General features: G+C 38.8%; 1 protein-coding gene across 1 annotated transcript; it reads left to right on the top strand.

The window, feature by feature from the left end:
* Positions 1–1,059: 1,059 nt before the first annotated feature.
* Positions 1,060–16,308, top strand: ptdss1b (phosphatidylserine synthase 1b). Its single transcript, XM_017696727.2, has 13 exons — positions 1,060–1,350; positions 2,116–2,207; positions 2,472–2,516; positions 2,617–2,741; positions 5,755–5,913; positions 7,165–7,316; positions 9,174–9,315; positions 9,516–9,628; positions 10,449–10,514; positions 11,724–11,823; positions 12,429–12,497; positions 13,204–13,270; positions 13,375–16,308. Exons 1-13 carry the CDS (start codon positions 1,172–1,174, stop codon positions 13,467–13,469), a joined length of 1,404 nt encoding a protein of 467 aa, XP_017552216.1. The 5' UTR covers positions 1,060–1,171; the 3' UTR covers positions 13,470–16,308.
* The last annotated feature ends 80 nt before the right edge of the window (positions 16,309–16,388 follow it).

The following is a 16,388-nucleotide window of genomic DNA, read 5'->3' as shown; positions in this document are numbered from 1 at the left end:
CAGCTTGTAACTAATTTACAAAGTAATCTTAAACTGAAACTTTACTTGTGTGTAAAAGTGATTTCAGAGCCACTCGGTTCTCCCTGATGGAAACTGTTTACCTTCAGTGTTTTGTGCTTATGATCATTTTAATAGACGTCAGTGTCACTAATTAATGACGTTCTATTAAAAGACTGGTTTACCAAGAGAGACGCTGGAGGATTTTCACCTGAAATGAGTTCATGAAGCCAGTCTTGTTATAAAAATGATAACAGGACATCAGAGCCATAATTACTCTTTTAGTACTTTTACTTTCGATACTTAAGTACATTTGAAGGCAAATACTTTTGTACTTTTACTCAAGTTGAGGTCTAGAGTAAGGACTTCTACTTTTACTGGAGTAGTATTTTACCTTGGGGGTCTCTACTTTAACTCAAGTACATGACTTGTGTACTTTGTCCACCTGTCTTCAGGGGTTCTTTAGTTTCGTTGCATGGTGAAATGGTTCTTTAGACTGATAAAGGATGTGTTGCATATGGTTCTATATAGAACTTCTTTGAGACTTGTTCTATGTAGCACCAGAATGGGCTCCTGTGTTATTATGACGTCAAGCTTGTAACAATAGAAGAACCCTTTACAAAGAACCATTTTCAAAAAGTGTCTATATAGAACCGTACACAACAATGAGTGACTGCTTAAACACAGCAGAACTTCCTTGTACGTCCAGCATTTGGAGCACAAGTTTATTATGACCTTCTTTTTGATTTGAAACCCATCACTCATCACAGACCCGTCGCAAACTGCTGAAGCTTAAGTACACAGAACCGAAGCAACCAGCACAACCCACGCTCTGTTCTCGGTCGGCCCAGCAGACGGCGCCACTGAGACTTTATTTTCGTGCGATCATCAAACAACATAAAGCCACGGAAACGTTACAGATCTTTAACACCGCCCTCGGGTTCTTTGGCCCCTCAGCCTGACTCTGCTCTGCGAATGAGAAAAGGCGTTGCAGCCGTTCAGGCTCCTCCAGCCAATGGCGTGCGCTGAGGTAGACGAGGCGCTTCCAGCGGCCGCCCCTCGGCTGCATCAGCCCAGCTCGAGGAGGAGAGGAAGCTGCGATGTGGCGCTGCTGAAGTTCACACCGCGGCCGAGAGCGACGGTCTGACTTCTTGGGCGGCTTTTGCCAGCGGCTATGGCGTCCGCACTGGGCTCCCGCACGCTCAGCAAGGATGACGTTAACTATAAACTGCATTTTCGGATGATCAATGAGCAACAGGTGGAGGATATCACCATAGACTTCTTCTACAAACCGCACACGATCACTTTACTCACCTTCACTGTGATCAGCATCATGTACTTCGCCTTCACCAGGTGGGCTGCTCGCCGCTGCTGTGTGTGGCTGTCAGTGTTTAGCGGGCCTTGTGCGCTTTGCGGGCTTCAGGCTTCTGTGTCTGGGTTGAATGAGAGCTGCCGCTGTTTCCACTGCAGGAGTGGATGTTGACTAAGGGCGGGTTGAGTAAGCGTGGACACAGTAGGGGTGGGAAGTATTGATAAAATACAATGTTCTGACACTCTGCTGTATCAGAGATTATTTAATGACTAAATACTATAAAGGAAATATACATTAATGACTAAAATAATTCATTATTACTATAATTATCCAATATTTCATTAGTATCAGACCATGTCACTTAGAGTTAGTTGATTAGTTTGCATTAGTGAAGTTAATGAGGCCATGTCTCCTGAGTGCTGGTGGGCCAGACTGCTTTTTGAATGAAGCACGATAAAGGGCAGCCAAACAGGACAGGGATACAGTAAAGTACAGGAAAGGTATGTAGGATAAGGGCCATTTAGTGTAGATGTGGCATAATTTATTGCCGTGATGATGGGACTGTGTTTCAGTACAAGTGATGTCATGGTACGTGATATGTATCAAAACGTTTATCGAAGTGCTTTTTCGGAGGATGCTGGTCAGAATTCTTTACGTAATGATGATATCCATGATATGCAACGTGTCCTATATTGTGGTGTAATTAATCACCAGACATTAAAAGATTGTCCTATTGTTCAGCCCTACATATGTGGACTGTTGATCTTGTGTTTCTCTCTGTTTCTTGCTTGTTTTTCTTCTGACAGGAATGATTCCGATCCTGACAATAACCTGCGTGTAGGCCTTGCTCTGGTCGTGTCCTTCTTCCTTGTTATTAGTGTTCTGGCGTTCCCTAATGGTACAGGCCTTTTTTGACTTCAACAGTATTCACAGCATCCTCAGTAGCTACTTTTATATTTTTGTTTATATTTTATGGAATGTTATGTGTAAATCTATACGCTATTATACACAATTGCTTAGTACTGTGGTTAAAAATAATGTGTCTATTATAATGTGTTTCAAGCTATTTGCACTGTGCTTTGGGTAATGAATAACTTGGTTATATGCCCTGTGCTTGTATGAAGGTCTTTGCACAGTCTAAATGGCTGGAATCTTATTTCAGGTCCATTTACCAGGCCGCACCCAGCTATATGGCGCATGGTTTTCGGTGAGTAGACCTGTTTGAAATAAGTCTGTTTATCTTTCTTGACAGCAGCTTTGTTGACCGAGACCACTGAGCTGTGAAATGTTGGCTCAATCTTTTGCAGGTCTTAGTGTCCTTTACTTCCTTTTTTTGGTGTTCCTCATTTTCCTGAACTGGGACCAGGTGAAGATCTTTATGTACTGGCTGGACCCTGATCTAAAATATGCTACCCGTGAGGCTGATATTATGGTGAGTGAGTGGCCAGTGCGGTCATTCTGCGATAGTTTTTAAACGTGGCAAAATTAACACTATGCAGTAAGAAGCCAGACAGCCGTAGCCAGAGAGGTGGAGGAGAATTCTTTTAGTGGGCCTGTCGCCACGTCTGCAGTACTGGAATGCCAGGTGGTAGTATCTAAGATGGGATAATGTTACCTGATGTTTAGCAGGTGATACCATGTTTTTACAGATGTTCATTCTCTGCAAAATGTGCAACATGCTGCCAAAGAGGGAGCAGGAGAGACAGGAATCTTTCACACAAGTATAATGAGGTCTGATCATTTAAAGCAGGGCTAATTAACTAAAACGTGCAAATGTCCAGTTACAGAAAATTTCCAGCTTCTTGCAGAAGGAGATCCGCAGAAACAAGCTAACCTAAGCGAATGGCAGCAACAGTTACGTTTAAATGCTTAACCATTAATGATCAGTCCAGGCAACTAATGAAATAAAATAGTACGTATATAATACACAAAAAGTTTTGATAAACTGTTTTGTTTTGAGTGTACCTTTATAATCCTGTGAGCTTTTTGAAATTGTATGGCCATAGCCTAAAAAAATCCTTTTGAAAAGGAAAAAAAAATCTTTAAGCATTTTTCAAAGATGAAAAACTTGTCTTTTCACCAGGCAAAATAAATGAAATAAAAACGAATAAATGCTATTCTTAATGAGAATTTCATGCTCTTGGACTGTCAGTGAATGGGTGAGCAGTTAATTTGAAGTTGCAGTGGTGTTTAGGGTTTCCAGTGCTGCTGACTCTGAACAGATGAGACGGTGGAACTCGAAGCAGAGAGAAAAAACCTGCAGTTCACTGTTCATTCCTTTTAAAACAGGTTTCGTGGTCTGCTTTCCTTTTTCAAGTCATGTTGCCACTTCTTTACTCAACCAGAAATGGTAAATAAAATACAATAAACTCCCAACTCTACTCCTGGAGGACTGGTGTCCAGCACAGTTTGGTGATCTTCCTGCTCAAACACACCTGATTTAGCTCACTTGTTAATTGCCAATTTTAGTTTGTGTGTTTGAGTAAGGAAACTACTAGACTGAGCTTGATGTTGGCCCTGCAGGAGTGGACTTGTGCACCCCTGTACTATAGGCACTAGCTAAGCAGCTGGGACAAGGTCTTAGTCAGAGGTCGTCTGCTGGCAGACCACGGTCTGGATGCCTGAGACGGTCAGACATCTTTTTTCAACATAAAGCTCATGGTGTTCATGCTTGAAGGGGAATATAGGTATTTTGATGTGAAATAAGAAAAGCATACTGGCCTCGATTTTTTTTTTTTTTTTTTTTTTTTTTTTTTTTTTTTGGTGGTAAAAGGGACCAGGAGTTGTAAAGCCTGTAACACAAATGTATCTGTTTTATTTACTATGCAAAAGCACCACTGAAGCTACGTGTCCTGAGTTTTTGTATGTAATACTATTAATGATGAAATAATGGTAAGTCTAAAAAAAAACTTGCCTTTGCCTTATATTGCCTTGCATACATCTACATTCTGAATGAATGTGTTTTAGGGCAAAACCTCCTCAAAATCATTGTAAAACAATGTCTTAGGAATTAAGTAACCTATAATCATATAATCATTTCATCTAAGAACTTTCTTTGATGGAGCTTTTAGAGGCAATAAAATGTTCAGACATCTGGTTCCTATCACCACCACTGTGAACATTTCTGAACGTTTCTCCAGGACACAGTGTTTCAAATCAAACCACTGGGAACTGTTCACATCCTAATGATTTAATTATGCAGAAATAGCTGGAATTCCTCTTTAAAAGCAAGCACGTGAAAGCATTTGATTGACAAGGACGAGAAAGTGATTTGAGAGAGCATGAACGATCAAGCGATAAACATTTACCTAAACAATTTTTTTTTTCCCAAACATTCAGTTAAAGAGTGTTGTACAGCTCTGGGTGATCACAAACAACCAAAGCTAGCTTTCTTCTGTTTTAGACTATAGAGAAGGCAGAGCCTTCTGACCACCCCAGTTAAAAGTAAGACAGTCAACCATAATCAATAAGCCAGTCACAAAAGGAAAAAGCTGCCCTCTGTGAATGGTACCGTTTACAGTGAAAATTTGCCATCAGTCATATTTCATTTCTGTTATGCCATTCCTGTACATGAAGAATGGTACAATATTACTAAATGTGATCATACTAATTACCTTTATGAGGGGAAAAACATTTCTTGGCTCATCTCTCTGAACAACATATGTTAATTTACAAAAGTTTACAGATTTTTTCCTCTTGACTGAACTACATTGCAATTGTGCATAGATGGTTTTCCTGATGTGCCTTATTGATCTGGATAAAGACAGATTAAACTCAAACACCGTACTTAAACAGTGGTTTTAAGAACAGGGGCAAAGTCAACTGATAACACAAAAAGACCAGTGCTGAGGTCTTTTTGCACAAACTTGAGAGAAGTTTACAAATTACTTTGTGAGCAAGATCAATAATTGAATGTCGCTGCTTCACTGAAACCTCTGTCGGAAGCTAATACAGGCCTATTGGACAAGCTGATCAGTTTTACACAGGTTTAATTCTGCTGCCAGACTAACAGTACAATACTTGGATTATGGTGTGCGCAGCCAGGTCCATGCTGTGCAGCACTAATCCAGTGCAATGTGGTTAAAGGGCGGTTGAGACAATAGCCAGTTGCGAAGGAAAATCAGGCCTAGATTACTGATATATTTTTTAGCTCGTACCCTACATACTATCGCTGTTACTGTGAGTGGTACTGTTGACAGTGTGGGTGCTCTCTCTTAAAACCTGACAGGCTGTAGGTTCACTTCTGCGTTTGAGTCTGTTACGAAGTGTGCTGGCAAAAAGTGGTTTTATTAAAAAACATCTAGTAGAGACTACTTTTCAGAACCTGCTTGTCACCATTTAGAAATGTATACATTGCTTTGGCATCTCCACTTCTTTAAGCTCATGTACTGTGTACAACATGGACTACGTTGTTAATCTTTGTCCCTCTCTCTCTCACTGTGCAGGAATATGCAGTAAACTGTCATGATATCACATGGGAGCGCATCCTGAGTCACTTTGACATCTTTGCTTTTGGGCACTTCTGGGGCTGGGCAATGAAGGCCCTGCTCATCCGCAGCTATGGCCTCTGCTGGACCATTAGCATCACGTGGGAACTCACAGAGGTATGACCAGAAGTTTTACCAGACCTCTTTTTGCTCTGCATACAATGCAAGTTGAAGATACCAATTCAGTAGTTTGGCAAAATGGGTTTGGCAGTGGGTAGCGCTGTTGCCTCACAGCAAGAGGGGCCTTTGATCGATTCCCCAGCCGGCCTAACAGGCTCCGTTCTGTGTAGAATTTGCATTTTCCTCCAGGTGCTCCGGTTTCCTCCCACAGTCCAAAGATATGTAGTCATGCCAATTGGACATGCTAAATTGCCCCTAGGTGTGAATGTATATGGTGACCTGTCCACCATATACAATTTTATTAAATATCTGAAAGAAAATTTTACCAATGATTAATTGGTTCGAGGGTTAAAGGTCTTCCGCCTAGTGACTGCTGGGATAGGCTCCAGCACCCCCCCATGACCCTGAGGGAGAAGCGGCTTAGAAAGTGTGTGTGTGTGTGTGTGTGTGTGTATGTGTGGGTTAAAGGTTCCTAGTCTTGGATGTTATTGTTATTGATTAGGATACAAATATATACAGTACTTAATATCACTTACAGTACTTGTACTTAATGACTGTTCTGGCTGGAAATGAGTGATAGTGCGGTCTTTGACTATTGCACAGTACTATATATCTTTTATGTAGAACACTAAGACAGGCTTGGACTGGTTTGAATGTAAAATGGAGTTCTTACCTGCAGTCACTCAAACACTAAAGTTTTTGGTCCTCAGTGACGCCACCTGATTTCACTAATGAGATTTTCTTTTTAAGGAGCACTTGTTCTGTGTTCTGCTGTATTACATTACACACCTGCATGCCTGCAGCTCTTGAAGGATGCATTTAAGTACACTAGAGAAGTGTGTTCAGTCATACTGCTGGAGAACTCCATGCCCTAAACTGCATCCAAAAAGTACTATGATGATGCACCATTTTTACCAAGTATTTAGTATGTAAAAATGGTGCACCATCATGAGTAGTAAGTGACACATGGTATTTGTAATATGCAGTTTTAGTTGCAGCCCTTTTTAGTTGCAGCGCATTGTAGGGCATTTGTACCCCAGGACCACAATTTAAAGCCAAAAACGTTTTAGTTGTTGAAGCAATTTTTTAAAACTCTATTTCTCTTGCATTCTTCTGACATTTTCTCTCTCTCTCTCTCTCTCTCTCTCTCTCTCTCTCTCTCTCTCTCTCTCTCTCTCTTTATTATTATTATTAATAATTATTAAATAATAATAATATTCTTATCTCTTTTTTTTCTTCTTTCCTCAGCTGTTCTTCATGCACCTGCTGCCTAACTTTGCTGAATGCTGGTGGGACCAGGTTATTCTTGACATCCTCCTGTGTAACGGAGGCGGTATCTGGCTTGGCATGACTGCGTGTCATTTTCTAGAGATGCGCACCTACCACTGGGCCAGTATCAAGTAAGCCTTGCACACTGTAATGTCTTTTTTTCTACAGGTGCCTTATTTAGACCCAGGACTGGGTAAAGCACGTGAATATTGTGTATATGGACATACGCATAGGAAACTTTAAGCATCAACAGCTGTAGAAACTATGATGACTCAGCAAGCAACACCTCATTGGAATGGAGTATCAGCCAGAGTTTGAGATGTCTTTGCTCATGTATTAACCACTAAATGCATATAAAACAACAGAATAGTCAATGGGATCTCAAAATTCACTTACTGTGATTGCTTTGCACTGTTGTCTCTGGTACTGATACTATTAGATAACAAGTCACTAGGAAAATTTGCTCTGAATTAGGTCAAATTTACGTACCTGAGCCCCACTTTTTTGTAACTACATCAAACTGCTGTTTCTCTTGTGGTAGAACAACAGGCTGTTGCTGCTGCTGTTGCTTAAAGTTTCTATTGAGTGTTGTGCTGGTCTTTTAACTCATCATTCATTATCATTGTGAGACAATACATTGCTCAGCACTTTAACATTGCCACTGATAATTCTTTCTGTAATTGACTAGTCTATCAATTATTATTTCTGTAATTTATCCATTGTACCTCCTTCCATTACTTCTTACTTTGCCGTCTCGTAACACCATCATCAAGTTAGTTAATTTGACAAGTGGACTTTTTTCTTTGTGCAATTAAAAGATAATAGCCACATTTGCCCTCCCACTGCTTACTGGCAACCTGAGCTAATATATGACTAGACATACTGATGCCTTTTTTATTTTAAGGGCTGAAAAGCTTATATAAACTTTTTTTGATGTTGAGGTATAATTTATTAGCTTTACACCATCCATCCATCCATCCATCCATCCATTTTCTAAGCCGCTTCTCCGTCAGGGTCGCGGGGGGATGCTGGAGCCTATCCCAGCAGTCTTCGGGCGGAAGGCAGGATACACCCTGGACAGGTCGCCAGTCCATCGCAGGGCAGACAGACAGAAACAGACAGTCACTCACACACTCACACACTGGGGTAATTTAGCATGACCAATTGGCCTGACTGCATGTCTTTGGACTGTGGGAGGAAACCGGAGAACCCGGAGGAAACCCACGCAGACACAGGGAGAACATGCAAACTCCATGATTAACATTTGATAATTCAATAATTATAGATGAGATTCATTTATGACCGCCTTTATTATATAGAAAAATATTGGTGTCATCAGCAAACAAGAGTATGTTCTTTGCTGCCAAGTATAGATCATTAATATAAAGTAAAATCATACATATATTTTTATAATAATAAAAAAGATCTAATAATTTTTGTTAGTCTTTCAGATCGTACTTTGACTTCCACAGTTTCCCTGCCGTATGTGAGTGGCTTTTGTAAAAGTGAATTCTGCGATCTGAAAGTTCTTTGAGATCTTTTTATATCTCTCCCTGCTCTGTAGGCAGATTCATTTTCAGATCCTTAGACGGCTGCTTAGAGGAGCCCATGATTGTTCCGTGGTAGTATAACAGTCAGAGTATTGATCATGCTCTAGATTTGCCAGCCGCTGATAATTCCTAATGCCTGATCTTGATGTGCCCATTTTTCCCTAATTCCCTAATCCCTAAAGAATCTGTGCATTAACATTTGCAGAAAAAAAAAAAAAACTTCGCCGCAGAGTTTGTGTTTTCTTTTCACTTCAGAAAGCAACAATATATGTCATTTGGCCTAATTTGGCTTTTTGTATACAACTGTAGGTATGACAGCGCCCTTAAAATAATGTAAATGTGTCATTTATGAATCTGAGGTATTTCTTTTAATGTCAATATTGTTTTTATTTAAATGATACCCAGCAATAATGGGATTGTGGCCATCCATGTGTTTAGGGACATCCACAGCACCACAGGGAAGCTAAAGCGTGCTGTCCTACAGTTCACCCCTGCCAGCTGGACCTACGTACGCTGGTTTGACCCCAAGTCCTCCTTCCAGAGGGTGGCAGGCATATACCTCTTCATGATTTTCTGGCAGGTGTGTAGCTCCTTGGCTTGAAGTTTAAAGTCTGATTTAATTTTGAGTGATTTGCACATCATTATTTTGTTGAAGTTAACTTGGTGTTGGTGTTATTTGTGTGTATGTTGGCAGCATTTTCATATGTGTATTTTAGGCTGTATGTCTCATCAGAGTCAGTTTTGTTTAAATTACTTCTGTGTCCTTTTCTCTGTCACCAGCTAACAGAACTGAACACGTTCTTCCTGAAGCACATTTTCGTATTCCAGGCCTCTCACCCCCTCAGCTGGTGCAGAATTCTCTTCATTGGGATCATCACTGCCCCCACTGTGCGGTACTGTCCGACTATTACTTCATACAGCAAAGAAGAACCCTTACTGCACTCCTGTGCAACTTTCCTTAAACAATGGATTCAGTGTTTATGCAGATCTACAGGACACTGAGCATGTCCTCATTCCAAGAATGTTGGAAAAAGTGGTTACATACTACAGAAAAAAAGCTGTTCATGCCGAGGAATATATTGCGGTATTGTGTGTCATGCCTTAGAAATTAGCGTTATATCTCCAGAGCTCATTATAGCAAAATCTTTCCTTGGAAGGAGATTATTCCACTGTGTACAAAAGGAAAACTGGAATTGAAAACTTGCTAAAACCTGGTGCCAATACCTCACTGTATACTTAACATTTTTCACTTAGTAAGAACAAGCATGCCTCATGAATCCATGATGGTTTTTGTGCATTTTGTGAACTTCACTAAAAAGAAACAAAGTTGGAATTTAGCCAATTTACTGAAGATTTCAGAGGATTGACGGGTTTTCTAGACCTGTTTTCTTGGATTCCGTGCTGGCATTATTGACTGTATATTTTGAAAACAGTGTTCACCCACTTTTATTTTGCACAGGAAAGGATTATTTGACCAAGCAATGCCTTTTTTGGTGTGTTTGGAAACAAAGCATATTGATTGTTGTTGTAATTCTGTTTTGGATAGTGCTAAAGTTCATGGCCCTTGGTGGACTGAGAATTTAAAAGCGTAGCACATGAATATGGGCTCTGATAAATGTGACTGTTTTAGCTTCATTTTGGTCACTACTGTAATTACAATGTGTTATATGTTGTGTTTTGTTATCTAATACATGAATATCTGTGTTGGTTCAGGCAATATTATGCATACCTCACAGACACTCAATGCAAAAGAGTGGGGACCCAGTGTTGGATGTTTGGGTGAGTACAACCTTGATATATTTCACTAAATGATACATTTATATACAGTAAATGTAGATATATACATACAGGACTGTGCAAAGGTCTTTAAAAAAAATTGCGAGTAAAAACACCAGAAAACATTATAATTAATTGAGTAAAAAGTACCGAGTTCAAAGAAGTGTTTGATTTCTTCTAAGCTAATCAGGGGAACACAGGTTTGGTTTTAAATGTCTGCCCTGAGCCGTCACATAGATTTGTTTAAATCTGTCACCAACAGCCTTGATTGATCTTATTGAAGTATTGATTAGCCAAATTAGCTTCTGTATGATAACTCCAAGTAACACTGGGAGATGTTTGGCAAAGGTTACACATATACATTTAAATCCATAAAATCAGTGCTTATAGTAAGTAAATACAAGTATTTGTATTTATTCTAATGTTTGGATGTTTGCACCTCAAACAAACAAATGTGTTTGTGCTGTTCCCATCACGCTGCTAAAACTCCTCACAGCGATTTGTCTATAGACATTATGCTGTGTAGGTTAAAAACACTGTTTACATGAACCTTCGGATTTCAGGATTTTTTGTGCACCTCCGTTCCGCACAGCAGCTTTCTTAATTGATTGGAAATGTGAGGAGTTTTTATTCCATTAGTTACAAGCAGAGATAGGCTAATCAAAGCTGTCAAAACATATTTTACCAGCTTTTAATGGATTAATTTATGTGGGACAAAAATATTTAAAATAATGAAGTAGGTTGTCTTTTTTTTTTTTTTTTTTTTTTTTTTTGAATACATGCTAAAGAGAGCTAAAGCATTTGTACCTTCTCATTTTGCCACAGCTAATTGTGCAGCATTACATTTTTTTTGCATTACTAATCAAACAAAGGAGGCTTTTTTCCTGACCTTAGCAACTGTGCTGAAGACTGCAGGACCTCTGTTTAGTCTGGTGACTATAATTAACATGTTTAATAGTTTGTGTCTGTGTGCGTCTGTGTGAGAAAGAGAAAAAAAAATATATATATATATATATATATATATATATATATATATATATATATATATATATATATATATATATATATATATATATATATATATATATATGTGTGTGTGTGTGTATGTATGTATGTATGTATGTGTATATATATAAACATCAAATAGAGGTAAAGTCTTGTAAAGCCTTTGGACAGCTTATCTGACCCCTATTTTCTTTCCCTTCTAAACAGAGCCATTGCTTTCCTGGAAGCCGTGGCTTGTGTTAAGTTTGGGCAGGATCTGTTCTCCAAAACACAGGTTGTGTATGTGGTCCTGTGGCTCTTGTGTGTGGTAAGTACTGTAGGGTTGCAAGTGTTTATGCTCTGCCTGTGCTGTTTTGAAAACTATGATGAATGATCCAATCAGTAAGATATTATTTATAGTTCTCAAAGCATTAAGAACACATTTAAGGGTTTAGTCTGTTATTATATGTGTGCATTATTGCTGTTGTGGCATTATACTATGAGGGTAGAAGTGAACTTGAACGCATGAAAGTGGTATGTGAATGGCATGTGAATTAAATACGGCGCTGGTAAAATGCCTCTGAATTTGAGCTCAAATAAAATTAACAATATATATAAACTTTTTTAAAATAAGACGAACAACAAAAAAACATTTAATGATGAAAAAAAGATGAGAAACAAGAGTGGCTTGAGTTAAATGACCGATGATCCAGCAAAAGATAGTCAAATGATAGATGACTTATCAAATAATTTGATATCACTTTAGTTCAATTGCATGCACTCATCACCATTACTTTCCCCTTTATTTTATAAGGTATTTGGGTTTGTAGCACCACTCTTGTGACCCCCAGGTTGACAAGCCCTGCTTTATTTGTATCAATTTTTCTTTTTATTAAAGAATATTTTGTCACTGTCACACTCTTTCTCTGTCAGGCCTTTATTACCTCTCTCTGCCTCTATGGGATGGTGTGGTATGAGCAGAACTGCGGTGTGAGGCTCAAGGTGAGCATTTGCGTGATCTTAGATGTCATTATAACCTTTAAATGTTTAGCATTTCTTATTATACAACAGTTAGTTTCGACCACGCAAGCTGATTGGTTGAGAAGCGTTCTGCTGATATTTTGCCATAACATCACAGGTTCTTCACAAACACTGTGTCACTCCACTGAAATGCTGTAGGCAATTGACCCACAGCCGATTTGGTCAGACTCTGAAGATGAGTCTGTGTGAGGAGCTGGAGAACGAATTGCAGCAAGTGGTACTCTGACGTAGCAACAAGCTGCTTGTTAAGGAACTATAATTTGGCGGAAGGAATCACTGATATTAAAATATATTGAATATGTTCACGGTCTGATTTTATTAATTTTTTACTTTATTTATTTAATTGTTGTATAAAAGGAATAGAACACTGCGACCAAATCACAACTGTGATGTTATTTCAGGATAACACACTTGCTCTCCTGTTCTGTTGCTTAAATGAGTAGCTCAGTTCATGCAGTGCTGAGACTGACCGGGAACATTAGCACTGATTGCTTGGTGTATATTCACTGTCCTAACTAGCCTTGCTGGTGATGTCCTTAATGAAGTGTGGCAAAGAATTTTGATTTACTCGTATCAGCTAAATTTGCCCCAGTTTATCTATCTGCTCTATGTGGTAGTGCTACTGTACATGTCATGCATAATCAGCTTTTTGAATCCTTTCTTTTAGAGCACCTCTGATTTTGACGACGGCAGCTTTATTGATTCATGCGGTTACATTCCTGAAACTATCAAAGGTAAGATATAGCAGTGTATCCTGGGAGGGTCTGAGTGTAAAGACAGAATGTTGAAGAAGTGACTCTGCAACCTGTTTCTTCTTTTTTTATTTTCCTTCACAAAGCTGAAAGACACTCCAGCAACCATTCCCAGTCGTCCAGCAGGAGAAGAGGGCGCTCGGGGAAGAACAAAGCTAATGGAACAAGCAACAAGCAGTAGCTCCGGTTGGATGCAGGGTTCTCTCAATGCACCCACACACAAGAGGGTGATAAAGCATTAGAAAGAGTTAATGAGTTTACAAGGATTATAATAATAGGGAGAGAGGAGCGAGAGCGGTATTGTGAACAACCTACAACTGCTTGCACATCGTGCTCCTCAGCACTAGGTTCTTGACCAATGCACTAGCAAAGAAACAAATGAAAGTTAATTACATGATCTTCAGGGTTGGTGGTACACAAGTTGTATTCCAAATAGCACTCACTGCAGAAAGTATTGGTACTGATTATTATGCCAGTGTCTATTATTCCAATTTGGGTAACAAACAGTTTTAAGGAACACTACGTGTCCAAAAGTTTGACACCTGCTCATGTTTCTTCTGAAATCAGGGTTTTACACTAGATGTTGTGAGAATTTGATTGCATTTCGCTACAAGAGTGTTGGTGAGGTCAGATAATGATGTTGGATAATTAGTTCAGGGTCAGAAATGCCACTCCCGTTCATCCCAAAGGTACTGGATGGAGCTCCATCACTCCACAAAAACACTGTTCCACGGCCCAATGCTGGGGGGAGGTGTTATAACCTGTAGCTGATGTTTGGCACTGCGTCCTATTTTAGTGGCAGTGCTTTACTATGGAGATTTGAACACTTTTTTGGACATTAGTGTAGACATTGGGATGTATGTGTGTGACTGACACTTTTTCCTGTTTATTATAGCACTCGTCCACTTTATTTCTTTTCTTTCTTATTTCTTGCGCTGCTATTAATAGGATAGTCCTGTAGTTAAGGATGTAACTTTACAAACTGTTATATTTAAAGCTACACAACTGTATCTGAATCTACTTACTAATCTCTCTCTCTCTCTCTCTCTCTCTCTCTCTCTCTCTCTCTCTCTATCTATCTATCTATCTATCTATCTATCTATCTATCTATCTATCTATCTATCTATATCTCTATCTCTATCTTTCTCTCTTTCTCTTTCTCTTTCTTTCTCTACATATATATATATAAATTACATCCGTAATGATAGACATGTCCAACAACATTCCTATAAAGCACTACTTTGTTGCTTCTCTTAACTGTTGTAATTTTTTGCATGCACACTGCCCTGGAAGATTCCTTTAATCTGCATACACCTGGAAGTGGAATGAAAAAAGTACGGATGCACTGATCATGAATGGCCAATTGCGATCTATTTACAGCTAATATTTTTTTTTTTTATGATTTTTTTCCACACACAGCAAATAAATGCATAAAACACACTAGCACATTTCCTGTTAAGTAAGAGGCAGCTGACTTTTTTGCACAATCATGCGTAATTATAATTATTCTACAGAATTTTACTATAGATGTTGCAACAGCATTCAAATACAGTGTGACTGCATTTAACCGGTTCACGTCATAGAATTGCAATGCAGAGCGGCCAAAAATCAGAATCATAAAGTCTCTGAATGATGATCCTAATCTTGGATGATTCTGCGTCCCTGGGGAAAGAAAAAGTTTCATAGGTGTCCAGCAGTGATGCTTTAAAGGTTTCATGACAGGATCTTCAGTAACCACTTACAGTTGTATGTGAAAGTTTGAACACCCCCTCTCAGTTTACTTGTTTTGTTGAAGTGAAAATAAGTTAACAGATCCTCTACAAGGAGAAGGCTGAAATATCACATTTTCTGCAAAATACAAATTCATATCTTAGAGAAAAAAAACTTTTGCACATTTTCTGTTTTATTTTTTCAAATTCAGCAAATAAACAGTAATTGTGGATTAAAATGTGCAGACGTGTGTTCTGTGTTGCAGATCTGTGAACTTATTTTCACGTTTAAAATGGAAAACACATGAGATTTGACCAGGAACAGCCAAACTTTCGCATACGACTACCGAGCCATGGCTTCTAGACTTTCCTATTATATCAAGGGCTATTCCTGAAGTTGCTTTGAAATTATGTGTGATAATTTGTAATAATGTAGACTGACTTTTCTTTGTCTAACTGCACTGTTTTATAATCTGTTGAGCACATGCTTTCCCTGCCAGTCACTCCTTCCTGTGCGCACGTGTGTGAATGTGAACACACTATGCAAACAGTGTCGTTTTCTTCCGTCAAAAGGCAGTGAAGTTGCTTTGGCCTTTTTTCTGTTCTTGATTTAAAATAAGTGAATGTTTGTGAGTTCCAGCACAGTTATTTTCCCTGAATGCTTTAAAGGGGTCAAATAATTGGAGGTATTACTACAAGGTACTGTCTAAAGGCTCTTTGTGTGCTGAATTTCGAATGAGTCCTGTGAGTAATGGTGTGAGAAGTTTCTTTTTTTCCCCCAGTTTATCTGATAAGGCCTAATAATGTCTTCTAAAAAAACATTTAACATACAATATTTTTGTTTAGCATGATCTCTATTTTTAAACTCCATGTTAATGCATGTGTTCTGTTCTGCAGTTCCTATGGTTTCAATGAGGCAACTGAAAAGTTCCATTGATTTGAAGTTTCAGTGTTGGCAGGTTGCAGGCTGTAGGTGCTCCAATGATTTTGAGAGTTTTTCTCTTTAATGAGTGGCCACTGCAAAGCGGTTGAATTTTTTTTTTTTAATTGTTCTCTGTTTATGAGATTGTATGTGTTGGATCTAAAGTTTCCACTGCAGTATTTCTAGTTGGACCATTTCAGACATTTTTATTGCTGTATGTGTGAAGTTGAATAAAACATCCTGGGTTTTATGTGAGAAATGGACAGAAGAACCTTGTCAGTATGAGTCATTTGTGTTTTTTGAACATGAGCACCTCCAAGAGGATTTGGTAGGAATTGCCTGAGCGCCAAACATGAAAAATTGTTACCGAATAAAGCTTTGGAGCAGAATTGTCGCTTTACTGAAATGCTTTTATAATTGCTTGCATATGTATATTTACATAAATTACATAATTGACCTAAGTCTGTTT

The sequence above is a fragment of the Pygocentrus nattereri genome, chromosome 27 (genome assembly GCF_015220715.1).
Source record: "Pygocentrus nattereri isolate fPygNat1 chromosome 27, fPygNat1.pri, whole genome shotgun sequence".
Taxonomy (NCBI): domain Eukaryota; kingdom Metazoa; phylum Chordata; class Actinopteri; order Characiformes; family Serrasalmidae; genus Pygocentrus; species Pygocentrus nattereri.
The sequence above is the reverse complement of the archived record's forward strand: the minus strand, read 5'-3'. Positions and strand labels throughout refer to the sequence as shown.

What these genes read in the sequence shown, in the direction of transcription:
- ptdss1b (XM_017696727.2), top strand. Translation starts at nt 1,172, where the DNA reads ATGGCGTCCGCACTGGGCTCCCGCACGCTCAGCAAGGATGACGTTAAC. An exon ending in CCCGTGAGGCTGATATTATG is followed by an intron (nt 2,742 to 5,754) that starts GTGAGTGAGTGG and finishes CTCACTGTGCAG; the next exon opens with GAATATGCAGTAAACTGTCA. An exon ending in ACTGCGGTGTGAGGCTCAAG is followed by an intron (nt 12,498 to 13,203) that starts GTGAGCATTTGC and finishes CCTTTCTTTTAG; the next exon opens with AGCACCTCTGATTTTGACGA.